General features: G+C 44.2%; 1 protein-coding gene across 13 annotated transcripts in view; it reads left to right on the forward strand.

Moving 5' to 3' along the window:
• Positions 1 to 26,977, forward strand: part of cnot1 (CCR4-NOT transcription complex, subunit 1) — a 239,717-nt gene that overhangs the window by 30,757 nt on the left and 181,983 nt on the right. For all 13 annotated transcript variants that reach the window (XM_085990940.1, XM_085990937.1, XM_085990939.1 and 10 more), the window contains 2 exons: positions 4,241 to 4,348; positions 17,169 to 17,267. In XM_085990940.1, the coding sequence (XP_085847066.1) occupies positions 4,241 to 4,348; positions 17,169 to 17,267 (207 nt within the window). The remainder of the gene's footprint in view (positions 1 to 4,240; positions 4,349 to 17,168; positions 17,268 to 26,977) is intronic.

Below are 26,977 nucleotides of genomic sequence, written 5' to 3' on the forward strand. Positions count from 1 at the left end.
TCCCGCGCTTTGTCTTTTCCGCTGCTGCCAACGCTGTTGCTGGCGTTTTTATGCCTTGATGGCGACGCCCTATGGTCTTCGCGCGCTTCCCCCCACGCTGCTGCCAACGCTGCTCTCCGCGGTCCCCGTGGCAAACTGCAGCTCCTCGCGGCTTTCTGCGCTTCTAATTTCTTTTTCTTTTTTAATTACTGTTCCTTTCGTCAGAGCAGACCCTATGGGACACTTTCCTCCCTCTTCTCGGGTCTGTACGCTGCCCGGCTTCGTAGCACCGGCCGCGCCCTGTGTGCTCCACCCTCTCTCTCTCCTCTTCCCGACAACGCTGTTCGGCCCCGTTGAAAAGCCACCCGATCGAGCTCTAGCCCGCCGCAGCCCAGGAAGGATTAGTGTACTACCTGCCACCAGCCCAATTAGCTGGAACACCATAGACTGGAGAACCAAGCCCAGCTCTCGACAGCCTCTCCTGCAAATCTTCGAATTCGATGAATCAGAGGGCGGTTGCCCACGGTCGACGCCCGTTTCTTCTGTTTGTTTTTTTTTCTTTTTGAATTTCTTCCTTCTGGCTTCGACCTCTAATAACTTCGCTTCAGGGATGGATCCCCATGAGGTGGTGCAGAACTGTAGGTAAGTTTGGATCTGTTCGTCGCCAATGTAATGTCCGTGTGTAATTGAGACACGGACTGCAGAAGTTGGTTATAACAGGTGTTTACTGAATGGAGACAAAACTGGAACTACTATACAAAGTTACTACACAGGCTTATATACAGGGGTGGTCACTACTGGTACTGCAGTATACAGGGGCTGCAGAATATAGTTCCTTCTTCAAGGTACATACACTACAAATGGGACTTGGTGTGAGTTAGGATACAGGCGGCAGAGCTTTGGATGAGCTCAAGTTTATGGGGGGTAGAAGTTGGGAAGCTTGCCAGGAGAGCATTGGAATGGCCAAGTCTAGAGGTATCAAAGGCATGGATGAATATTTCAGCAGCAGATGAGCTGAGGCAGGGGTGGAGATGGGCGATGTTATGAAGTGGGCGGTCATGGTGATGGAGCGGATGTGTGGTAAGAAGCTCATCCCCGTGTCAAATACGACAGAGTTTGCGAACGGTCAGAGTGGCCAGGGAGAATGATGGAGTCGGTGGCTAGGGAACAGAGTTTATGGTGGGAACCGAAGACAATGGCTTTGGTCTTCCCAATATTTAGTTTGAGGAAATTTCTGCTCATCCAGTACTTGATGTCAGACAAGCAGTGTGACTAATCGGAGGCAGTGGAGTGGTCAAGAGAGGTGGTGGTGAAGTAGAAGTGGGTATTGCCAGCTTACATTTGGCATCTGTCGTGTCGCTGAGGGGCAGCATGTAGATGAGAAATAGGATGGGGACAAGGATAGATCCTTGGCTCTCGAGGTTATGATGCGAGAGCGGAAAGAGGCCATTGCAGATGATTCTCTTGGCAAACGACTGGATAGATAAGAATGTAACCAGGCAAGTCTCTGGATCGACTGAGGTTTCAGCCTACCTGCAGCCAGAACAAAAAGGGATTCCCAATATCAGGTGGCACTGATTGTAGCCATTTATTTTTGCTACTGGAGGCAAAGACAAAACTGGCTTATGAGGTGGTGGAGCTCCAGAGCAGTGCATGGCCTATTGCAATATGGGCTCTGGCGGGAGTTGTATAATGTAAATGGGGTATAAAACTGCTCTGGGAGGGTGTAATATAGAGTTAACAGCTTCCCATCACTTTCGCTGCCCTTTTCATCCTCTCTGCAGATGGAGAAGACACACAAAGATGAAGTTCTCCTTTATCTAAACTAGATTAGATGTGATGGGCAGTTTCTATTTTACTGCAGCCGCTGCAAGTAACAGCATTGTATGCTAAGCATGGTTAAGGTAAAATGTCTGCCATGCCAAATTACCATTTATTTGGTTGCAAATGCACTTGAAGGGAAAATTCTAAGCATCTAAAATAGTTTTCTGAAGGTCTTCATTAGATGCAGCTTTGTAGTTCACATTTTAAATTTATTTCATTCAGGAAATTCCCAACCCCCCTCTCGTCCCAAGCGAGAACAGGAAAACTACTTGTAAAGCATGTTGCTGTGGCCTGTTGGCAGTCATGCTGCTAATATTGCTACTTGTGAGTTCTTGTCGCCTGTTTCTCATTTGTTCGGCGAGAGGGACTAGAGACATGTACATTCCAACAACTATATGGGAAACACAAGTGTTCTGTACATATTTCAATAGGCATTTTTAAACCCTGAAATCATAGACATCTAGATATTTCGTAACTAATTTTCATGAGAGTACAAGCACCATGGGGGTGATACAGGAGTTAAAATAATGTGTGCTCTTGAGGGTAATAGCCATGAACTTTGTCATCAAACTTGATGGTTTTAACTAGTGATTGACTTTTTTTAAACATTGCAACTTAAAGGAAGACGCTAGGATAAGGCAGTTCGTTGACCATATCTCGCAATATGTGTGGAAAAATCCCACCCAGTATCTTTATTTTAAAAACGCTCTGCGTGGGCTGGCCGCCTGATTGGAGCTGCTATCTTCTGAGTGGTGTTACGTTACAGCTTGGGTCTTGGGAGAGCAAGCTAACCGAGCTGTTGTATATTTATTTTGTAATGTGCAGTCGGTCTCCCTGTAAGCTAGCTGTACTGTGTGGCCCAACGTTCCATGCACAATGTTCCATGCACATACAGGGCTGGCCATGACGTTTCAGCTGGCGTGCATGTGTGGAGTAGTGATGTTGTAATGCTGTGATGCTACTGCGAAGATACTGGAAAATCTTTGTGTGAAATATCACCACAGAAAGAGCTGCTGATGTTGCTACCTCTACATCACCAATAAGACTAGTGGAAGCCAAGAGCACCCTGTGAAAAATGGGCCTTCGGTGTAGGTCTTAAAAAATCCCAGTGAGTTTGCATTGATGTGGTTGCATCTGACCTGTGAATTGGAAGCTGGTAAAGAATAATATAGAAGCAGCTTTTCAATTGGGTGCTAAAACATTACACTTCATTGGCTCTGGGACTCAACATTCCCTATTGTTCAGCCCTAAGCGCTGGAATTCCCAGTCTAAACCTGTCCGCCTCGCTACACCTCTTTCCTCCTTTAAGACGCTCCTTAAAACCTACCTCTTTGACCAAGCTGTTGGTCACCTGCCCTAGTTTATCCTTACGTGGATCGGTGTCTTTTTTGTCTTAAAATACTCCTGTGAAGTGCCTTGGGACGTTTTACTACGTTAAAGGCGCTATATAAATACTTGTTATTAGAGGAGAGCTTCATCGTTTGAGCTGAAATGAAGAAATTTCACATTTCCCTAACTACTTCAGAATGACAACCCAATAGGAAGGATAACTATGAAGCGCCTTGGGACGTTTTATTACATTAAAGGCGCTATATAGACTTAAGTTGTTTAAAACCTGATATTGGGATGTGTTTTTCCAGAAGCATTTGTAGAAGGCCGTAAATTGGTGTGTTTCTTTTTAAAGAATTCCTTGTTTGGTCAGTTTGTAAAACTACTATGTTGTCAGAAATGGTCATTGGAAACTCCTTAGTTCCAAATCAATATTCCTAGTTGAGATTGCGATTGGCTTTGTGAAACTGTTATCCACCTTTTGCATTAACTGGGAAGTTGAATTCACCTGAATTGGCAGCTAATTCAATAATGTGTAGCTTCTGATTCAATCAGGTATTGAGCTTCGTAATGTCTTAACGGGGAATTTTGTACCCACTACTCCCCCACCCCACCCACCCGCCTGTTACTTTTTGCGAATGAGATGACATGCTGTGGTATGGCTCTACTGGTGCTGCTATGCCTCTGATATCTTGTCCTCAGTGTCTTCTCTTCATTTGCAAGCCTAGATTTTATTAGGCTTGGGCCGAGATGGTGTCGCGCTGAGGCTGATCCTATTCACACGTGCACCACTTCCACCACAAAGGGATTAAGAGTGGGATTCTTCCAAGTTCAGGGATTTTGAAACCTGTTATAGTGTACCACTGCCGAGATGCAGAGACCAGGATTCTTCCTTGTCTGATTAGGAATGTAGCATAAGTTGTAGTGTGTATATACTCTGAGGCAGTGGCTCACCAAGAAAATGTAGAAACGAGCCATTATAGGTTGCAAAAGTGCAGGATCACACTTTCAAAAAATCTGTATTAAGTGAATACACTGTCCTTTTTAAAAACTTTGAAACAAAGTAGCTGAGTTGGGAGAGAAATTATTGTGTTCTTGTCACTTACAGATTGTAAACCGACACGGCCCCGAGGCAGACAGACATTTATTACGCTGTCTATTCTCGCACGTGGATTTCAGTGGCGATGGTAAAAGTAGCGGCAAAGATTTCCATCAGGTATTTAAATCTAATTAATTTACTATATTGAATAAACCCTTTTAATGAGATTTGTGCTAATATTTTAGCTTGTGAATGTGATGTATAATTTGCAATATGAGAACTGATGTAATGATTTGTTTGTACATTAGTGCTCAAAAGCTATGCCATAAGAATTGTTGGATGTGGGTTTACATATGATTTTTCTCATGGTGAATCCCAACTGTGCTGTTAAGAACATAGGAGCAGGAGTAGGCCGTATGGCCCCTTGAGCCTGTTCCACCATTCAGTAAGATCATGGCTGAATCAACGCCACTTTCCCCACCCTATTTCCATATCCCTTGATTCTGAGTGCCCAAAAATCTGTCAATCTTAGTCTTGAATATACTCGTCGACTGAGCATCCACAGCTCTCTGGGGTAGAGAATTCCAAAATTCACAACCCTCTGAAGAAATTTCTCCATCTCAGTCCTAAATGGCCGATCCCTTATCCTGAGACAATGACCCCTAGTTCTCGATTCTCCAGCCGGGGAAACAGCCTCTCAGCATCTACCCTGTCAAGCCCGCTAAGAATTTTATAAGTTTCAATGAGACCACCTCTCATTCTTCTAAACTCCAGAGATCATTCTTCTAAACTCCAGAGAATATAGGCCCATTCTACTCAATCTCCCCTCATAGGACAACCCTCTCATCCTGGGAATCAATCAAGTGAACCTTCATTGCCACCACCTTGGCCACTCACTTAATCGGTCTATATCCTTTTGCAGTCTCTTTGCATCCTCCTCACAGCTGACTTTCCCTCCTAGCTTTTTATTGTCAGCAAATTTGAATACATTGCACTCGGTTTTCTCATCTGAGTCATTGACATAGATTGTAAATGGCTTAGGCCCAAGCACTGATCCTTGTGGCACTCCACTAGTTATACCCTGCCATTCTGAAAATAACCCATTTATTCCTACTGTCTGTTTTCTGTAACCAATCCTCAATCCCTGCTAATGTATTACTCCCAATCTCAGGATTCCTAATCTTGTGTAACAACCGTCTCTGTGGCATCTTATCGTATGCCTTCAGAAAATCCTAATATACTACATCCACTGGCTTCCCCCTTATCTACCCTGCTAGTTACACCCTCAAAAAAAAACTCTAATAATTTGTCAACATGATTTCCCTTTAATAAAACTGTTGACTCTGCCTAATCATGTGATTTTCCAAGTGCCCTGTTACCGCATCCTTAATAATAGATTCTAGCATCTTCCCTACTACTGATGGCAGGCTAACTAGCCTATAGTTCCCTGTTGTGTGTGTTTCCCTCCTTTCTTGAACAGCAGGGTTACATTTGCTACCTTCCAATCCACGGTGACCGTTCTAGAATCTGGCAATTCTGGAAGATCAAAACCAATGCATCGACTATCTCTGCAGCCACCCTTTTTTAAAACCCTAGGATGTAGGCCATTATGTCCAGGGGATTTATCGGATTTAATTCCCATTAATTTCTCCAGTACTTTTTCCTTTACTAATAATTACTTTAAGTTCCTCACTCTCATTAGACCCTTGGTTCCCCACAATTTCCAGTTGGAGGAGGGAAGTGGCTAGTAACTGCTTAGTGTTTTGGTCAAAGCCTGCAAGTAGATTACTTGCCTGACTTGGTGAAGCAATGGTAAAACTCTTCTGTAATCTAAGTTGCTGCTAATATAGTCAACCATATAATGAAATTGACACTGAATGTTTGGCAATTTATGTGCAAAGTGTAACACAGAATCATAGTTATTTCATATCTTGTGATTTTGTACTTATTTGTCTCGAAGTGTATAGAAATCTGTTTCAGCAGATCCTATATAACAGTCACATCTTGGAATTCCATAGTGCTTTTAACATAGTGAAAAATCCTAAGGTACTTCATGGTGAGGTGGTGGTTAAAGAGACGGGCACTGAACAGGGATTCGAAGGAAACTTTTAAAAGTGGGGAACTAGGTACTGCGAAGGGAAATCCGTACTTGAGAGTATGTTTATTGGGCCAGCATCAGAATAGTCGAGGAGTTTGCAGAGGTAGGGCAGGACGAGGCCATAGAGGGGTTTATAAAAGGCCGAAGAGGATTTTGAAATCCATGAATTAGATTGGAAGGGGAAATGAGCCAGTGGAGATTGGCAAGGACAGAGGTGAGTCTGGGGTTGGATGTAGGCAGTGAAATTTGCACAAATTTGAGTTTATTTAGGGTGAGGCTTGTGAGGTGAACAAACAGTGCTGTAGAAGTTGAGTCTGAGTGAAAATTTGGCGGTGACGTAGGGATGGAAATGCGCAATGTTCGGGGTGGAAGTTGGTGGTCTTGGTGATGGATAGAATTTGGGGTCCAAGCTCAGCACAGTGTGAAATGGGACACTTGAGGTTGCTCACAGTTGGATCTAGCAGATCATGGAGTCATGGGCTAGGGTGTGGAGTTTCTCGTGAACGGGGTCTTGCCAATATTAAGCTGGAGAAAGTTGTGACTCAATTGCGTCTTATGTCAGACAAGCAATCAGACAATACAGTTGTGGGATTAAGGGTGGTGTTACAAAGGTAGAGGCAATGTCATTCTCCTTGCTTACAGATTGCATTGCTGAGGGGCAGCACATAGACAAGGAAGAGGCAAAGGAAAGTGCCTTGGAGCATATCAACTGACTGTGAGGGTGGGTGGAAAGGCCATTATGAGCTAATACTGACAGCACGTCGTCAAGTAGAAATGGAACTAAGACAGTTAAGAGTAGAACCATGAGGAGATGGAATCACAAAAAGAGGAGTGGGCGGGGGAAAGGGGGGTGTTGGGAGGAGAATGGAATGATATTAAAAGCTCCAGAGGCCAATCAGGATAAGGAGGGATTTTGCAGTCACAAAGGGTGCTAATGACTTTGACCAGGGCAATGTTAGTACAGGTTGAGCGTCCCAAATCCAGAGTTCCGGACTCCGAGACGATTGGTGGCATGAGTCCGGAATCCGGACACCCTGAGGGAGGTTTACCAAAAACGCAACCTGGACCCAGGCATTTCCGGACTCTGCACGTGTTTCTGAAGTTTGGAAATATCGCAACCTGGGCTTGGGCGTTTCTGGACTTTGGACATCAGAAACACGTTCAGAAGTCCGGGAAAACTGGCTCGGCCTCAGTCCCGAGGTTGCCGGATTTGGGACGCTCAACCTGTACTGTAAATGGGATGACATTTGCCTTGAGATTTGAACAAGGGCTTGTGGGAGAAGTAAGCACAGAGCTGAGTGGTGATTGTATTTCTCTCTAGTGGCTGGAAAAATGCGATGTCAGTGGCTGCTAATTTGGAGTTGGGCCGATGTGCCTCGATATTGGGTTATGTCAGTCAGGTGTTTTGATTTCTGAGTTTGTGCAAATCTATGCGCTGTTGTTTTGACTAACGGCCGTGCTACTGTACTGAGAAGTACAAACAGTTTTTCTGTTTGTTGTAACAACGAGTGGGACAAAAGATGGGGGTCTGCAGTAGGTCTGTTAAAACTTGTCTTAGTTGTGCATCAGGAGCCTGCAAGCCACATATAAATGGTTGCCTGTGATAAAAAATGAATGTATAATTATAAGAACAATGCACTCTTCCCTCCCATACCCACCCAAGTTAAATTACAAACTTTGAATTTGCTGCTTTATTTCTATTTCTGGTAATATTTTTCATGCTGCTGAGTTCACCTGATTGAATTTGGCAGGTGTAGCTTTTTGGAAAGATTGGAGTTCAGCCTGTTACCTGACTGGTGGATTTAGAATTTGACTAATACAGGAGTAGGTTCAGAATAGATCACCAAACCTCTTGGCCCCATTGTGAAAAATGGATCGGGAGTGGGAGAGGTGTGAAAGATACTTGGATTTTACCTTTAACTTCGAAGGCTTGTGGGAGCAGGACCTAGAGTATAAAATCAAGGAGGTCGCTGTAAAGGACCAGTACTCCATAAGCCCCTGCTGCTGCTACTGTTCCTGTAATATAGGAGACCTGAGCCACATCCTGGCTTCTGGTGTGGGCTAGCAGACCAGATGTTTGGCTGTTAGCAGATTGGTAGACACATTGGTTATTTGCAGACAACCAGACTGGCTGGCTGTCTCATGTCTGGCGGTCTGTTCGTTCTGGTCTCTGCTCCATCTGCTGTTCTGGTATCCTTGTCAGTTAATGTAATTTTATAATTCAAAACACTTTCTTTACTTGTTTCTCAGCTTTTGTTCACCCTGCTTTATAACTGTAGAGGCAGCCTGGAAGCAGAGACTTTGTGACCATGAAGTTTTGTTCCAGTGATGTGTGGTATAATGTTCTGTGTCATTATTCTTGATGTTGCACAAGGTGGAGTTGTACAAAAATTGTCTGCTCCTGGCCTCCATCCAGCAGTTCTAAATTTGTGACGTAGTTTGTAGAGTGGAGATGATCTCCATTTAGGCCGGCTTCTGGTCAAGTGCTGACATCCTGACCTCAGCCAAAACATGTTCATTCAGCGTGCCATGAGGTTGCGTGCGTTTGCACGCTGAAGTCATTATGCTGTGTTCAGTGCTAAGTCTGACTGAGTGTGTTTAGCTGACAGTGGAAAGTTGTCGGGAAGACCCAGTCAAACCGGGCCAGTTAATCTTTGGTGCTACTGCCTGCGTGAGAGCCATGTGCATGAAGAAAGGTCTTTTGGGGAGTCACGGCACACAAAACCCCATCTCCCAGCAAGGAATCAGTATTTTGAGAGGAGCAAGGAAAAATGAGGTGGGGCACAAAACTCATTAAATCCTCCACTACTTAGTTGGCTCCGTGGTTGCACTCTTGCCTCTCAGTCAGAAAGTCATAGGTTCAAGCCCCACTCCAGAGACAGTGTTACACTATCAGAGGTGACATCTTTCAGATGAGTCATTAAACCCTTGGATAGATGTAAAAGGTCCTAAAACATTATTCGAAAAGCAGTAGTGTCCTGGCCGGCATTTATCCCACAGCCAACATCACACAAACGGATTATCAAATCACTTATCTCGCTGTGGGACCTTGCTGTGTGCACATTGACTGCGCATCGGCTGTGAAGTGCTTTGGAACAGCTTGAGGCTGTGAAAGGTGCTGTGTAAATGCAAGTTCTTTTCTTTTACTTCTCCCAGAATCTTTAGTTTACTTTGTTCTCCCCACCTGACTCTGCATCCTTACTGTTAGTGCAGATAGATACAGATTTCTTTCTCGTCCCCGTTCTCCTTTTGAACTACTGAGAAGTTCAGCATATTTGAATTTTCCTTTGTCTTCGTTTTATAGTTTAGTTAAGTTTTTTTCTCTTTATAGTTTCTAAATCCATTTTAGTTTTGGTATTTTTTTGATTTCTCTTGTCTCCTTAAACCAGTTTTTTTCAGCCATGGTTATAAAATGCTGAAAAGTGGCAAACCTTTTGCCTCACCTCCCCCTGCCTCTTTCCTGGCCAAGTTTGAATTTCAGTGCACAGAGGCAGCATTGTTGGGTGGAACATGCTCACTTTGTTAAAATAATGAGGGTGGGATTTTTTTTTAGAAAGTAAAGCTGCATGGAAAATTAAGTTTTGTAGATTGCTGCCAATAAGTGTAAAGTATTTAATCATGTACACAGGACTTTTCACTACAGTTCCCTCCAAATAACCTCGTGTGAGAAGGAAAATGCACCTCTAGGAATATGTATTGATTCTAATCTACCAAAACACACTTTTAACTGAAACTTTGACTCTGTTTTTGCCGTGTTCTCTTTTTTAAAAGTTCAGTTTTAATTTTTTCCCTACCTAGTCTTAACCTATCCTAATTTTCTAAGTTTTAAACCCTTTATTTGCTTGTTTTCTTCTGGCTCATACCCATCTCTAGTGGTTTGCATTGGAGGGGACTCTTGCCACTGGAAAAGTAATCAGTGTTGCCTCTTGCAAACATTGCGTTTGATACTCTGTTCCAAATTGCCTGAGGTGATGGATGTTCCCTGTGGTGGACTGGAAGAATATGGTGCTATGAAAGCTTCACACTGTGGTGACCATGTCTTCTATTGGAAGAGCTGTCCCTGTTCTAGATGTCTACAGATTATCTGTAGTCACTCATGAAAGATATGCCTCTTTTTTGACAGCCCAGTTAAGTGTGTAAGGGTCTTTAATCCTGGGTCCAGGATAGTTGTGGACCAATTTCTTCAGGTGTTGCACCTGCATTTGGTTTCTGCTTAATTACTCTTCCTCATCTAAACAACAACAACTTGCATTTATATAGCGCCTTTAACGTAGTGAAACATCCCAAATCAAACATCATGCAGCTCGTCTGGAACCCCCAAAAGGATCTCCATCTTTACTTTGTACAGTACCATTTTAAATACCAGTAGCAACCTAGAATAATGAAGGAAAACATTGGCAGGAAATCGCCCAAAAATGGTAAACCACTGAGCAAAACCGACTAATGCTTGGAGTAAAAAGCAGCAAGCTGCAAAAATAAGAGACGTTTACCAGGAACCAAATGCCATCTATGTTTAACAAACTTGCTTGTGCAGGCCAAGTCCCAGGACTCCTATATTTACGTGGGCAAGGTGCATTAGAACATAAGAAGTAGGAGCAGGACTAGACCATACGGCCCCTCGGGCCTGCTCTGCCATTCAATAGGATCATGGCTGATCCGACCCTAGACTCACGTCCACTTTCCTGCCCGCTCCCCATAACCCTTAATTCCCTTATCAGCTAGGAAACTGTCTCTTTCCTTTTTGAATTTATTTAATGTCGCAGTTTCCACAGCTCTGAGGTAGCAAATTCCATAGATTTACTACCCTCTGAGTGAAGAAGTTTCTCCTCATATATATTTGAAACGGCAGCCCCATATTCTGAGATTATGCCCCCAGTTCTAGTCTCACCCATCAGTGGAAACATCCTCCCCGCATCCACCCGATCAAGCCCCCTCACAATCTTATATGTTTCGATAAGGTCGCGCCTCATTCTTCTGAATTCCAATGAGTAGAGGCCCAACCTACTCAACCTTTCATCATAAGTCAACCCCCTCATCTCCGGAATCAACCGAGTGAACCTTCTCTGAACTGCCTCGAGTGCAAGTATATCTTTTCTTAAATGTGCATGATATGTGCAGAGCCCAAATTCGTAAGGTTCATCATGGTATCTGTTTTAAATAACTTTATTTCAATGAGGCCTGTGTATGTTAGCCTAGCTCTAATTATAAGATTATGCCTCCTTGTTCTGGACTCACCCACCAGAGGAAATAGTTTATCTACCAAATTGAATCCTGCTATAATCTTAAGCACTTCAATTAGATCACCCTTCAACCATCTAAACTCAAAGGAATACAAGCCAAGTTTATGCAACCTGTCCTCTCAATTTACTCCTTTAAACCCTGGTATCATTCTGGTGAGTCTGCGCAGTATCTCTCCAAGGCTAACGTATCCTCTGGGGCAGAGTGATCATAATATGATAAAATTTCACGTTAATTTTGAGAGTGACTTGCCTAAGTCTGAAACGAGAGTCTTAAACTTAAATAAAGCCAATTACATAGGTATGAGGGGGGTGTTGGCTAAGGTAGATTGGAAAAATAGATTAAAAGGTATGGCGGTAGATAAGCAGTGGCTAACATTTAAAGAAATATTTCATAATTCGCAACAAAAATACATTCCATTGAGAAACAAAATCTCCACGGGAAAAGTGATCCAACCGTGGCTAACTAAAGAAGTTAAGGATAGCATTAGATTGATAAAGGGAAAAAATAGAATGAGAGAAAACTAGCAAAAAATATAAAAGCAGATTGTAAGAGTTTCTACAAGTATCTAAAAAGGGAAAGAGTAGCAAAAGTAAACGTTGGTCCCTTAGAGGCTGAGACAGGAGAAATTGTTATGGGGAATAAAGAAATAGCAGAAATGTTAAACAAATATTTTGTATCTGTCTTCACAGTAGAAGACACAAAAAGCATACCCAAAATGGTGGGGAACCAAGGGTCTAATGAGGGTGAGGAACTTAACGTAATTAATATAAGTAGAGAAAAAGTACTAGAGAAACGAATGGGACTAAAAGCTGACAAATCCCCTGGAGCTGACTGCCTACATCCTAGGGTTCTAATAGAGGTGGCTGGAGAGATAGTGGATGCATTGGTTTTGATCTTCCAAAATTCCCTAGATTCTGGAAGGGTCACAAATGTAACACCGCTATTCAAGAAAGGAGGGAGAGAAAAAACAGGGAACTACAGGCCAGTTAGCCTGACATCAGTTGTCAGGAAAATGCTGGAATCCGTTGTTAAGGAAGAGGCATCAAGTCACTTAGAAAATCATAACGTGATTAGGCAGTCAACATGGTTTTATGAAAGGGAAATCATGTTTGACAAATCTATTCGAGTTTATTGAGGATGTAATTAGCAGGGTAGATAAAGCGGAACCAGTGGATGTGGTATATTTGGATTTCCAAAAGGCATTCGATAAGGTGCCATCCAGGGGATGGCATTAAACGGGAAATTAGAGACACATGCAATAAGGGCACAGCAGTTATCATGGGAGACTTTAATCTATATATAGATTGGGCTAACCAAATTAGCAACAATACTGTGGAGGAGGAATTCCTAGAGTGTATACGGGATGGTTTCCTGGACCAATATGTCGAGGAACCAACTAGAGATCAGGCCATCTTGGACTGGGTATTCTGTAATGAGAAAGGATTCATTAGCAATCTTGTTGTGCGAGGCGCCTTGGGGCAGAGCGATCATAATATGATAGAATTCCTCATTAAGATGGAGAGTGAAGTAGTTGACTCAGACTAGGGTCCTGAATTTAAATAAAGGAAACTATGATGGTATGAGGCACGAGTTGGCTAGGATGGATTGGGGAACGTTACTTAAAGGGTTGACGGTGGATAGGCAATGGCAAACATTTAAAGATCGCATGGATGAACTACAGAATTTGTTCATCCCTGTTTGGCATAAAAATAAAACAAAAAAGGTGACTCAACATTTGCTAACAAGGGAAATTAGGGATAGCATAAGATCCAAGGAGAGGACATATAAATTGGCCAGAAAAAGCAGCAAAACCTGAGGATTGGGAGCAGTTTAAGATTCAGCAAAGGAGGACAAAGGGATTAATTAAGAGGGGGGAAATAGAGTATGAGAGTAAGCTGGCAGGGAGCATAAAAACTGACTCTCAAAGCTTCTATAGATATGTGCAGAGAAAAAGATTGGTGAAGTCAAGCGTAGGTCCCTTGCAGTCAGAAGCGGGGGAATTTATAATGGGGGAACAAAGAAATGGCAGACCAATTAAATACATACTTTGGTTCTGGCCTCACAAACGAGGACACAAACAACCTCCCGGGGAACATAGGGTCTAATGAGTGGGAGGAACTGAATGAAATCGGCATTTGTAGGGAAATGGTGTTGGGGAAATTGACGGGATTGAAGGCTGATAAATCCCCAGGGCCTGATAATCTACATCCTAAGGTACTTAAAGAAGTGGCCCTAGAAATAGTAGATGCATTGCTGGCCATCTTCCAAAATTCTATAGCCTCTGGAATAGTTCCCATGGATTGGAGGGTAGCTAATGTAACCCCACTATTTATAAAAAAAAATTTAAAAAAAAGGTGGTAGAGAGAAAACGGGGAATTATAGACCAGTAAGCCTGACATCGGTAGTGGGGAAAATGCTAGAGTCCATTATAAAAGACTTGGAAAACGGTGACAGGATCGGACAAAGTCAACATGGATTTACAAAAGGTAAATCATGCTTAACTAATCTACTGGAATTTTTTGAGGATGTAACTGGTAGAAGAGATAAGGGAGAACCAGTGGATGTGGTGTTTTTGGACTTTCAGAAGGCTTTCGATAAGGTCCCGCATAAGAGATTAGCGTGCAAATTTAAAGCACATGGGATTGGGGGTAAGGTACTGACTTGGATAGAGAACTGGTTGGCAGCCAGGAAGCAAAGAGTTGGAATAAACGGGTCTTTTTCCGAGTGGCAGGCAGTGACTAGTGGGGAACCGCAGGGCTCGGTGCTAGGACCTCAGTTATTCACAATACATATTAATGATCTAGACGAGGAAACTAAATGTAATATCTCCAAGTTTGCAGACGACACAAAGCTGGGTGGGCGTGTGCGCTGTGAGGAGGATGCAGAGAAACTCCAGTATGATTTGGGCAGATGCATGGCGGATACAGTATAATGTGGATAAATGCGAGGTTATCCACTTTGGTGGCAAAAACAGGAAGGCAGAATATTATCTGAACGACAATAGACTGGGAAAAGGGGAAGTGCAACGAGACCTGGGTGTCCTTGTGCACCAGTTGCTGAAGGTATGCGTGCAGGTGCAGCAGGCGGTTAAGAAGGCAAATGGTATGTTGGCCTTCAAAGCGAGAGGATTCGATTACAGGAGCAAGGATGTCTTGTTGCAGTTGTACAGGGCCTTGGTGAGACCACACCTTGAGTATTGTGTGCAGTTTTGGTTGCCTTATCTGAGGAAGGATGTTCTTGCCATGGAGGGAGTGCAGCGAAGATTCACCAGACTGATACCCGGGATGGCAGGAATGACGTATGAAGAGAGATTGGGTCGATTGGGCTTGTATTCGCTAGAGTTTAGAAGAATGAGAGGGGGTCTCATTGAAACTTAAATTCTAACAGGACTAGATGCAGGAAGGATGTTCCCGATGGCGGGGAGTCCAGAGCCAGGGGTCACAGCCTAAGGATAAGGGGTAAGCCATTTAGGACTGAGATGAGGAATTTCTTCACCCAGAGAGTGGTGAATCTGTGGAATTCTCTACCACAGAAGGCCATTGAGGCCAGTTCATTAAATATATTGAAGAAGGAGTTAGATATATTTCTTAAGGCTAAATGAATCAAGGGATATGGGGAGAAAGCAGGGACAGGGTACTGAATTTGGATGATCAGCCATGATCTCATTAAATGGCGGAACAGGCTCGAGGGGCCGAATGGCCTACTCCTGCTCCTATCTGCTATGTTTCTATGTGCCACATAAAAGGTTATTACACAAGATTAGGGCTCATGGGGTTGGGGGTAATCTAGTAGCATGGATAGAAGATTGGTTAACGGACAGAAAACAGAGTAGGGATAAGCGGATCTTTTTCAGGTTGTCCGGCAGTAACTAGTGGGGTGCTGCAAGGATCAGTGTTGGGGCCTCAGCTATTTACAACCTATATTAATGACCTAGATGAAGGGACCGAGTATAATGTATCCAAGGTTGCTGCTGATACAAAGCTAGGTGGGACAGTAAGCTGTGAAGAGAACAGAGTCTGCCAAGGAATAGAGATGGACTAAGTGGGTGGGCAGTAAGGTGGCAGATGGAGTATAATGTAGGGGAATGTGAGGTTATTCACTTTGGTAGGAAGAATAGAAAAATAATTTTTAAATGGTGAGAAATTTTCAAATGTTGGTGTTCAGAGAGATTTGGCTGTCCTCGTGCAAGAAACACAGAAAGCTAGCATGCAGGTACAGCAAGCAATAAGGAAGGCAAATGGCATGTTGGCCTTTATTGCAAGGGGGTTGGAGTGAATAAGGAAGTCTTGCTACAATTGTACAGGGCCTTGGTGAGACCACACTTGGAGTACTGTGCACAGTTCTGGATTGATTCCTTGGATGAGAGGGCTGTCCTATGATATTGTGTGGAATGGGTCTATACTCTTGAGTTTAGAAGAATGAGAGGTGATTTCATTGAAGCCTACAAGATTCTGAAGGGGATTGACAGGGTAGATGCTGAGAGGTTGTTTCCCCTGGCTGGAGTGTCTAGAACTAGGGGGTATAGTCTCAGGATAAGGAGTAGGCCATGTAAGACTGAGATGAGGAGGAATTTCTTCACCCAGTGTTGTGAATCTTTGGAATTCTCTGACCCAGAGGACTGAATGCTGAGTGAGTATATTCAAGGCTGAGATACAATAGATAGATTTTTTGACTCTAGGGGAATCAAGGGAAATCGGGTGGGAAAGTGGAGTTGAGGTCAATGATCAGCCATGATATTGAATGGCGGAGCAGGCTCAAGGGGCCGTATGGCCTACTCCTGCTCTTATTTCTTATGTTCTATGGTGTGGTAGTTCCCCCCCGCCCCCCCCCCCCCCCCCCAAAATTGTTCCTGACAGCCTCATGTAAGCAAGTTTCAGTTATGTGAAGCTGAGATGAGCACCTTGCTGTCAGCTTCCACAACTACGGTTATTGCATGAAGTAAACTTTAAAGCAGGATTATAATGGTGCAACAATATCAATCAAAATCGAGCACACAAGAACCAAGATAAACGCATAAAATACTGCGTAGTAAATTCCTTTTATATCCACTGAGGCTGCATCAATCAGCTCTCGCTACTGTCCAAAGTGCTAGGATAACCCTCAGTGTTTCTTGTGTCTCAGTTCATTAAAGCTCTGATTAGGAGCTGTGTTGGGCTTTGAGATGGTGTATATTCTAGTGATGAATCATCTCAATTTGTTTTGAGCAGTGCAAGTGCGCCTAAGCTTATACAAATAAATTGGAGTGATGGACAGTCCTGTTCTCAAGTATGTGAACTGTTTGAGAGTCAAGTGTTTGTTACCACTGGGGTACTACAGGTAGACTACCCTTTATCCGAACTTCCGAAAACCTCTAAAAACCGAAGGTTTTTTCGTTCAGCGTAAGTCCAGCGTAATTCGTGCGCACGACCCCCCGCGGACCCCCGCCGGCGCCGACTTGGGGTTGGGGCCGGCGGGGGGTCCGCGGGGGGTCGTGCGCACGATCCCCCGCCGACCCCCCCCCCCCCCCGCGGACCCCTGCCGACCCACCTTCCGAAATCCGAAATTCTCCGAAAACCGAAACACGGCTGGTCCCGAGGTTTTCGGATAAAGGATAGTCTACCTGTACTGCCCTACCTTGAATTACCCTAACTTTAAAAAAAAAAAACTTTCTTGTTGCAGACTCAGTTTCTGATTCAGGAGTGTGCGTCGCTGATCACCAAGCCAAACTTTATCTCGACGCTGTGCTACGCCATTGACAATCCATTGCACTATCAGAAGGTAGGCACTTGTTACAGCTGAATTAAATACTTGTCAAATGGTACTGAATATTGGGCTGTTTCAGTTTGAAACTCCATTGATGCCCCCATATTCTTAAAGTTGCTTTTTATCAATGTTCTTTGCAAGTTATTATAGTATATAATATTGTACATTTAGCGTTTATAGCCTTGGCCAATGAATGTTATCTGCCATATTGAATTCAAGACAGTTCATCAGTGGTACTGAAATGCATTTTCATTTTGTTAATTGTTCATAATATTATATTTTAGGTTAATTTTCTTGAATAGTTGGTGGTTGCTCTGTATTTATGCAATTTCTGGATTTCCTTTATAGTTTTCGCCTCTTACCTCCTTTCCTAAAGGTAGTGGCTCATGTGCTGCTTCTTCTTAGGCAGTCCCTCGGAACCGAGGATGACTTGCTTCCACATTAAAAATGAGCTCGCAGGTGACTGATTAGTTCAATGCGGGACCTACAGTCTCTCTCAGGTGGGGCAGACGGTGGTTGAAGGGGCGGGTGGGTGGGGTGCTTGGGTTGACGTGCGCTTGGCTTCCGCTTGCTCCCGGCGAAGAGACTTGAGGTGTTCGGCGCCTTCCCGGATGCTTCTCCTCCACTTTGTGCGGTCTTGGGCCAGGGATTCCCAGGTGTCGGTGGGGATGTTACACTTTCAAGGAGGCTTTGAGGGTGTCCTTGAAGCGTTTCTTCTACCCACCTGGGCCTCTCTTGCCGTGCCGGAGCTCCGAGTAGAGCACTTGTTTTGGGAGTCTTGTATTGGGCATGCGGACAATGTGACCCATCCATCGGAGCTGATTGAGCATGGTCAGAGCTTCGATGCTGGGGATGTTGGCCTGAGCAAGAACACTGACGGTGCGCCTATCCTGCCAATGGATTTGCAGGATCTTGCGGAGGCAGAGTTGGTGGTACCTCTCCAGTGCCTTGAGGTGCCTGCTGTACATGGTCCATGTCTCTGAGGCATACAGCAGGTTAGGTATCACTGCTGCTCTGTAGACCATGAGCTTAGTGCCGGGTTTGAGGTCCTGGTCTTCAAACACTCTCTTCCTCAGGCGACCGAAGGCTGCACTGGCACACTGAAGGCGGTGTTGGACTTCGTCGTCGACGTCTGCCCTTGTTGACAGTAGGCTCCTGAGGTATGGAAAGTGGTCCACGTTGTCCAAGGCCTTGTCGTGGATTTTGATAATCGGGGGGCAGCACTGTGTGGCGGGGGCAGGTTAGTAGAGGACCTTTGTCTTACGGATGTTTAGTGTAAGGCCCATGCTCTCGTATGCTTCGGTGAAGGTGTTTACGATGGTTTGGAGTTCGACCTCCGAGTGAGCGCAGATGCAAGCATCGTCTGCATACTGTAATTCGACATAATGTGCTGACAGCTGTTTGACGTCATGCCTAACTGGCCCTACATAAGTGAGTCTCGACATTGTAGCCAAGCCCTGTCCTGTTCTGTCCTCACCAGACAGCTACACATTGACACTTTCCAGTAGGTGTGACCTTGATAATCAGTAATAGGAACTCTGATTTTTCCCAACTCCCATTGTCCTATTTTCACTAGCTGAGATTACCCAATTCAACAGAGACTAGGTGTTGAAATTAGAACCTTCCTGATTTGTGTGGATCAGTGCAACGTTAATGGGGCATTTACCTACAGAGCCATTGAGGGCATTAAGAATTTGTATGTGCCTGGTTGGACTACATTTCAAACAGTGTAGAAATATACTTCTTTGCTGGTTCAAACTGTTTCTTCCTGCTCTGTAATCAATAAATGTGGTTTGCTGTCTAACAACCAGAATGGCATATTGGAAATTTTTGATTTTTCTCTAGTGCCAACTCCTAGTTCTGATCCCATTTCATCATTCCAAGTAGCATCTCGTGATTATTTCACTGCAGAGGTTAAAGAGACGGTGATGGCGTTTCCTTGCTCTACATCTTTTCTTAACTCTCAATGTTCTACAGGAAACTCTGGGTTTACCGGCACCTAAATAACCGGAAATCTCTGTTAACCGGCAAAATTCAGGAGTAGGTTCAGGTAAGTTTTACTTCATATTAGTGGCCGTTCCTGGATCTGTGGCCGTGTAACCGGGGTTCCTGCAACTGTTGCTATGCAACAGAGACGCCTGGATCTTGTGGCCGGGGTTCCTGCACCTGTTGCTATGCAACAGGGGCGCCTGGATCTGTGGCTCTCGTACCTTTTACTATACCTCTAATCTGGACTTTTTGATAAACCGGCACCACGCCGGTGCCGGATAAGAGAGTTTCCTGTATCTGCTCACTGTTCCATCCAACATATTTGATTGACAACGCTAGAGCAGAAATTCTGTAGCTACTGTCAAACATAGTGTGCGAAAGTGAGGAGCAACTAAATGTTGACAAAAACCAGTGGTGGCATGCAAGTACGCAGTATAGTAAAAGGCCTAATTTTGTTGAAAGCTTTGAATGTCTGGCATTGGAGAAGAGCTCTGGTTGCTTGAAGGAATTTAAAAGGTCATTTGGGATAGTGTGGAAAACTAACAGATTGATGTGTCCTGGAAGGAAGGACATAAAAATGGCAGTGAAGCTAAGATTTCTGTAACCTCTTTAGTATAAACTCTCTCATATATGTACAGACAGCTGGATACAGAAGGTCAGGGAAGTATCGGGGCGTTTGAAATGTGTTTCTAGTGTTAGCTCCTTAAAGTACCTTAACAGCTAGATGCACCAGTGAACTCACTCTCCAAGAGTTGGGTGTGAAGATGGAATTGATGGGGTGAGTTGTCATGGCAACGATGCACTTTGTGACAGTAGTAGAGAATTCACTCCCTCAAAAGGCGCTGGATCAGTTGAAATTTTCAAGACTGAGATTGCTAGGATCCTTGTTGGGTAAGGGTATCAAGGGATATGAGACATAGGATATACGGCACAGAAACAGGCCATTCGGCCCAACCAGTCCATGCCGGTGTTTATGCTCCACTTGAGCCTCCTCCTGTCTTTCCTCATCTAACTCTTATCAGCATAACCCTCTATTCCCTTTTCCCACATATGCTTGCCAAGCCTCCCCTTAAATGCATCTATACTATTCGCTTTAACCACTCCCTGTGGTAACGAGTTCCACATTCTCACCACTATCTGGGTAAAGAAGTTTGAATTCCCTATTGGATTTCTTGGTGACTATCTTATATTGATGGCCTCTAGTTATGCTCCTCCCCACAAGTGGGAACATCCTCTGTATCCACTCTCAAAATGTTTTATAATTTTAAAGACCTCTAGTAGGTCACCCTTCAGCCTTTTTTCAAGAGAAAAGAGACCCAGCCTGTTCACCCTTTCCTGATATGTATACCCTCACTTCTGGTATCATCCTTGTAAATCTTCTCTGCACCCTCTCCGGTGCCTCGATATCCTTTTTATAATATGGCGACCAGTACTGTAAGTGTGGTCTAACCAAGGTTCGATACAGGTTTAGCATAACTTCCCTACTTTTCAATTCTATACCTCTAGAAATAAACCCTAGTGCTTGGTTTACTTTTTTCATGGCCTTGCTAACCTGTGCCACAACGTTTAGTGATTTGTGTATTTGTACTCCGAGATCCCTTTGTTCCTCTACCCCACCTAGACTCGCACCCTCCAAGTGATGTGATCTCCCTACCAAAATGTAATACCTCACATTTATGTGTTGAACTTCATTTGCCAATTATATGCCCATTCTGCAAGTTTATTAATGTCCTCCTGTAACTTGTCGCAGTCCTCCTCAGTATTGACCTTCTCCCACCACCCCCTCCCCCCAATTTGGTGTCATCTGCAAATTTAGAAATTGTGTTTTTGATTCCTAAGTCTAAATTGTTAATGTAAACAAAGGTGGGTAAATGGAGTTGAGGTACAGATCAGTCACAATCTAACATTGGCAGGACAGGCTCAAGAGGCTGAATGACCTACTCCTGTTCCTATGTTTCTGTGTACACGCAGCATTTTGGATGGACATCTTGATGGAAAAAGTCCGTGGAAGTTGCCATTTAATGTCTAGCAGTGGTCTGAAAAGATTTTGACCTGAATACTTAAAAGCTCCCAACAGATGAAACTAGCGCTGTCCTGTTTGGACCTGTGCAATTCCCAATTCTCCTTCCACTTGCACATTCACATTACCACCAAATGGAGGGCAGACTTCATTCAGTATGAAGGTTCCATAAAAACAGGATTGTGCAGCAGTAACACTTGTAATTGCAGAGGGGCCCTTGTTTGATATCCATTTCTTTAATAATGGTAGTGTGTGTGCGCACATGAAACTTTTTGCTAGCTGCTGCTTTATTGCATTGTTGTTAGAGACACGGCTGTTTGTGGGCACAACTTCTTTACAGTGCTTGTAGAATTTATTATTTATTTTAAAGCGGAAAGGCAGTTTATTTTTTCCTATTTTGGAGTTCATACCCATTTGTTGAATTACGTGAAACCAAACTTTTAAATTGCTGATGCTTCTAAATGCTCAAGTTGTAATTTATACCTGCAAAGTGGGTTGCAGAAATGAATCTGTTGAATATTAAATCAATACTCTCTTTTTCAAACTGTTACTTCAGCGTCTTGGAAGAGTTTTCTTCATCAGGTCAACTGCCTTGGGGGTAGTGGAAGTTTTGCAGGAACAGTAATTTGTGTTAATTTCAGTGTCCAAGAAAACCTTTTCTTGCTTTCTATGTGAACAGTCTTGCAATGTCTGTCTACCTCTCTCTGGCTGTCTTGCGCTCTCAAGCTATCTCCAGAATTTTTCTTCCTTTCTACATGCACAATCTTGCAATCTCTGCCTCCCTCTCGCTCTGCCTCATTCTTGGTGAGGGTGGAGGGGGACGTGTGGGGGTGCTTGTTTGAGCTGTTGCTTCATGTCCTGATTTCAGTTTACATCATTTGTTGTCATTAGTAATTTTTCAAGAATCATTTGAATTTTGTATTTGCACAGTAAATAAAACCTGAATAGGAATCTCAAACTCAACATAATTCTACCCTGACAGTGTCAATTTAAACAGGAATTGCAAATCTAGTCAGTGCAATGTATATACGCTCCAACTCCCCAATTCGGCTTATAAGGGAGTTATTATGCATCCTTTTAACAATAGTTTTCTGCTTGCTGATCTGGTATGGTTCTTCCTCAAGCAAGGTACATCAGCCAGCAATTGAAGTTGCATTTGTGACTTTCAAACTACTCTTAAATTGGCAAGCTCCAGACTTGAAGAGATTAAATATGAATCAAAACTGTGAAACTTTCCGGACTACATGGATGTTGAAGTTTACTTATTGTAGAGGGGCTTTGGGGTCCAGCTTGGCACAGAAGCAGTCTCCACTCCCGCATCAGAGTTGAGCACAGGCAGAAAGTGTTGCAAGATTGTTTTGCCCACAGACATGCATCGATGAAACTATGTTCTGTCATCCAAAATGTTTGGTGGGGGAGAGGGCTCCTGGGCTTTGATACCCATTGGTGACAGCTGTGGATTTGGTTCTGGTCAGGTGTCTAATTCTGTAACCAAAGGGTCTCAAGTCACCTGGTACTTGCTAACACATTGTTCTGTACTGTCCAGTGGAGTGCCCTTTCCGCTGAAACCAATATTGATCCTATTTGACTCTTGTATTAAATATCAGGGAAGTCAACCCACTGACAGAATGAGAGAGTAAGTGTTGGTTGAAAGCACTTGTAGGATTTTTAAAAATTCCGTTAGTGTACATGCTCGGTCATTGCCTATACACTGGGGTAGAATTTCAATGTTGAGATGAATTGTATCTCGTGCACTGGTTATGGCACTAACCCAGAAAGAGCCATCTTGTAGGACCTCAAATGTAAAATTAGGTAGCTTAGTTGTTGTCTGAGGTAATGTGGCTCGTGACTTGAACCAAGTCACTCAAGGAAAGAGGCAACTTTACAGAAAAGCAAATGAACATTGTTTCCTTTTTTGAGGCAGATGAGGAAATGACTCCTGTTGGTGTCTGCTCAGAGACGGGGCCTGCTGAAGGTGCTGACTGAGCCCTCTGAGTGAGCATAATGCAAAGATTACTTCTCAGTTGGGTCAAACACAAGCGGGTCCTGAGTTGAGCTAGGGTGTTCTAATTGACGAGGGAGCTGTTTTTGATACTCTTATCCCATAGAATTCCAGCTCTCACTATGTCGTGTGGGAAAATAATTTAGGAAAATTTGTTCTGAGCGGTCTCTACAGCCTGCAGGTCTGATGGCTGTGTCCTGTTCTCTAAATATCCAAAGATTTTTGTTCAGCGACGTGGCTACCAAGAACAGGTAAAATATGGCAAATTCCTGTTTAATGTTGGCTCTCGTCACTCCACAGTAGGTAAACAACTGAACGTGAGGTTTTATTCATAGGGCTTTAAATGTGTCTATCTGTTTAACCAGCAGACCTTGCATAAGCAGTCGAGTCAGATTGGCTTGTTTACTACTCAAATTTCTGCTTCCACCAGGAATCTGATGTGGGTAATGTGGACAATGTTATCTGGATGGCTTAGAAATGATCAGAATAGCCCAGAACAAAAGTGTGTGCTTCTGCTTCTGGTTGCCTCAGCCACAGTCTTTATCTCACTTTCCCTCATTTCTTTCACCTCCCACCCCCCCCCCCACCCAAATTACTGGAATACATTTTAGTTGAGGCATCATATCAATTGACTTGAGAATAGATGCAGATTTCTTTAGGCACCTGGATGAGGGAGGCCTTGGAAAGTCTTTGTCGGTCCCCGTAGAAAATTTAGGAGAGTAATTTTTAAATAAGGATGAGCATTCCAAAGGCAAGTAATTAATATACAGTACATTCTCTATTTGGTAAGTGATTGAAATTTTCACTCGCTGTACCTTGTTGAAAACACAAAGTGTGGCTTTCCTTTAGAGACAGTATTGTGCTTGTAATCCTTGGTAAGAATTAAGTAATTTTTTTTGTGGGTGCTTTTAATGTTTCGTTATGCTCAGAAATTGCTTTCCTTTCTGTGTAAAAGAGGGGAGATAAACGCCCTTATCTTTTTTGTAAGGTTTTACTTATGTCCATTTTTTTCTTTGATTCACCTTGAACTCTCTACCCTTCAAATAGTTTATGGACTTCACTCGCCTGCTTTGGACAGCGGTTCGTCGATGCTCCGTGCCGGCTCCATCCTGCTTACGTCGACTTTGACCCTGGTCTCCCAACTATTGTCTCCAACCTATTCCCTGCTACCAAGAAATATGTATTGCATTAATTACTACATTTAACCAGGCCTATGTAACCTGAACTTTTCCCCTGTGTCCATTCGTATGTGTACTTCGGCTGCCGCTCCACACCCGAGCCATTCAATACTTCCCCACTTTGTCTTCCCCCTTTTCCTTTTCTCTCTATCTGCCTCCCTGACTGCTCTCTCCTGTTGTCATGCCTCCTTTCATCTCTCTCTCGGATATTCTGCCCTCCCAAATCCCTACCCCAATCCTTCATTACTCTTCGACCATCCTACTCTCCTGCCGCTGTCTCTTGGCATCCGACGAAGGGCCCATCGAGGCACTCGTCGCTGCCTCCTTATGAGCAGCAGCCCCAACTGTCCCATCCTACTCTCTCGCTGACCTTTCCACCCAGCGCGCCCACTGGGGGCTAATCATGCCAATCTCCTCACCGTCCAACTCACCTCCCCAGTCCCCAAGCGCTGACGCTGGCAGTGGGGCAGCCGTAACCGACCCCCTCCGCATATCCCCCCAGAATGTCCGTTCACTTGCGAACAAAGCCCTTGTCATCGATGAGCTTATCGTGGATGATTGCGTCGACATCATGGCCCTGACGGAAACTTGGCTGAGGAGTGATGACACCTTATTCTTAAATGAAGCCTCCCTGCCTGGCTATACCTTCCACCAATTGCCCCGCTCCGAATGCAGTGGTGGCGGTGTGCCTCTCATCACCAAATCACACCTTGGTCTGTCCCCCTACTCCTCTGGCACTTTCTCCTCCTTTGACCACCTTGCCTTATTCTACCCCTCTCACCTCTCGTTTAAAATTCTTGTCCTCTACCGCTCACCCAAGTACCATAAAAATGTTATTACCGAGATATCTTCACTGCTTTCCTACCTCGGCCTCTGCACCGAATGACTTCTCATCCTCCGGTGATTTCAACCTCCATCTCAATTCATCATGTTCTCTCTCCTCTGAATTTCCTAGCCTCCCTTAATCTCTCCCTCCATGTAAACTCCCCAACCCATATTCACGGCCACCCCCTTGACCTTGCCATCTCTCGTCGACTCACTACTCCCACCATGTCACTTGCAGATAAGGCCATAGAAACATAGAAGATAGGAGCAGGAGTAGGCCTGTCGAGCCTGCTCCGCCATTCAATGAGATCATGGCTGATCATCCAAACTCAGTACCCTGTCCCTGCCTTCTCCCCATATTCCTTGATCCCTTTAGCCTTAAAAAATATATCTAACTCCTTCTTGAATATATTTAATGAATTGGCCTCAACTGCCTTCTGTGGTAGAGAATTCCACAGGTTCACCACTCTCTGGGTGAAGAAATGCCTCCTCATCTCTGTCCTAAATGGCTTACCCCTTATCCTTAGACTGTGACCCCTGGTTCTGGACTCCCCTGCCATCGGGAGCATCCTTCCTGCATCTAGTCTGTCTAGTCCTGTTAGAATTTTATAAGTTTCAATGAGATCCCCTCTCATTCTTCTATACTCCAGCGAGTATAAGCCCAATCGACCCAATCTCTCCTCGTACTTCATTCCTGCCATCCCAGGTATCAGTCTGGTGAATCTTCGCTGCACTCCCTCCATGGCAAGAACATCCTTCCTCAAATAGGGCGACCAAAACTGCACACAATACTCAAGGTGTGGTCTCGCCAAGGCCCTGTACAACTGCAGCAAGACATCCTTGTTCCTGTACTTGAACCCTCTCGCTACAAAGGCCAACATACCATTTGCCGCCTTAACCGCCTGCTGCACCTGCACACTTACCTTCAGCGACTGGTGCACAAGGACACCCAGATCTCGTTGCATTTCCCCTTCTCCCAATCTATTGCCGTTCAGATAATCTGCCCCTCCTGTTTTTGCCACAAGTGGATAACCTCGCATTTATCCACATTGGGCAGATGCATGGCAGATGCAGTATAATCACCCAACCTGTCCAAATCATACTGGAGTTTCTTGGCATCCTCCTCACAGCACACACGCCCACCCAGCTTTGTGTCGTCTGCAAACTTGGAGATATTACATCTAGTTCCCTCGTCTAGATCATTAATATATATTGTGAATAGCTGGGGTCCTAGGACCGATCCCTGCGGTACCCCACTAGTCACTGCCTTCCACTCGGAAAAAGACCCGTTCATTCCAACTCTTTGCTTCTTGTCTGCCAACCAGTTCTCTATCCAAGTCAGTACCTTGCCCCCAATCCCATGTGCTTTAACTTTACACGCTAATCTCTTATGCGGGACCTTATCGAAAGCCTTCTGAAAGTCCAAATACACCACATCCACTGGTTCTCCCTTATCTATTCTACCAGTTACATCCTCAAAAAATTCCAGTAGATTAGTCAAGCACGATTTACCTTTTGTAAATCCATGTTGACTTTGTCCGATCCTGTCACTGTTTTCCAAGTGCTCTGCTATTACATCTTTTATAATGGACTCCAGCATTTTCCCCACTACCGATGTCCGGCTTACCGGTCTATAATTCCCCGTTTTCTCTCTACCACCTTTTTTGAATAGTGGGGTAACATTAGCTACCCTCCAATCCATGGGAACTGT

The sequence above is a fragment of the Somniosus microcephalus genome, chromosome 6 (assembly GCF_052327205.1).
Source record: "Somniosus microcephalus isolate GS21.2 chromosome 6, FLI_Smic_1.0, whole genome shotgun sequence".
NCBI lineage: Eukaryota > Metazoa > Chordata > Chondrichthyes > Squaliformes > Somniosidae > Somniosus > Somniosus microcephalus.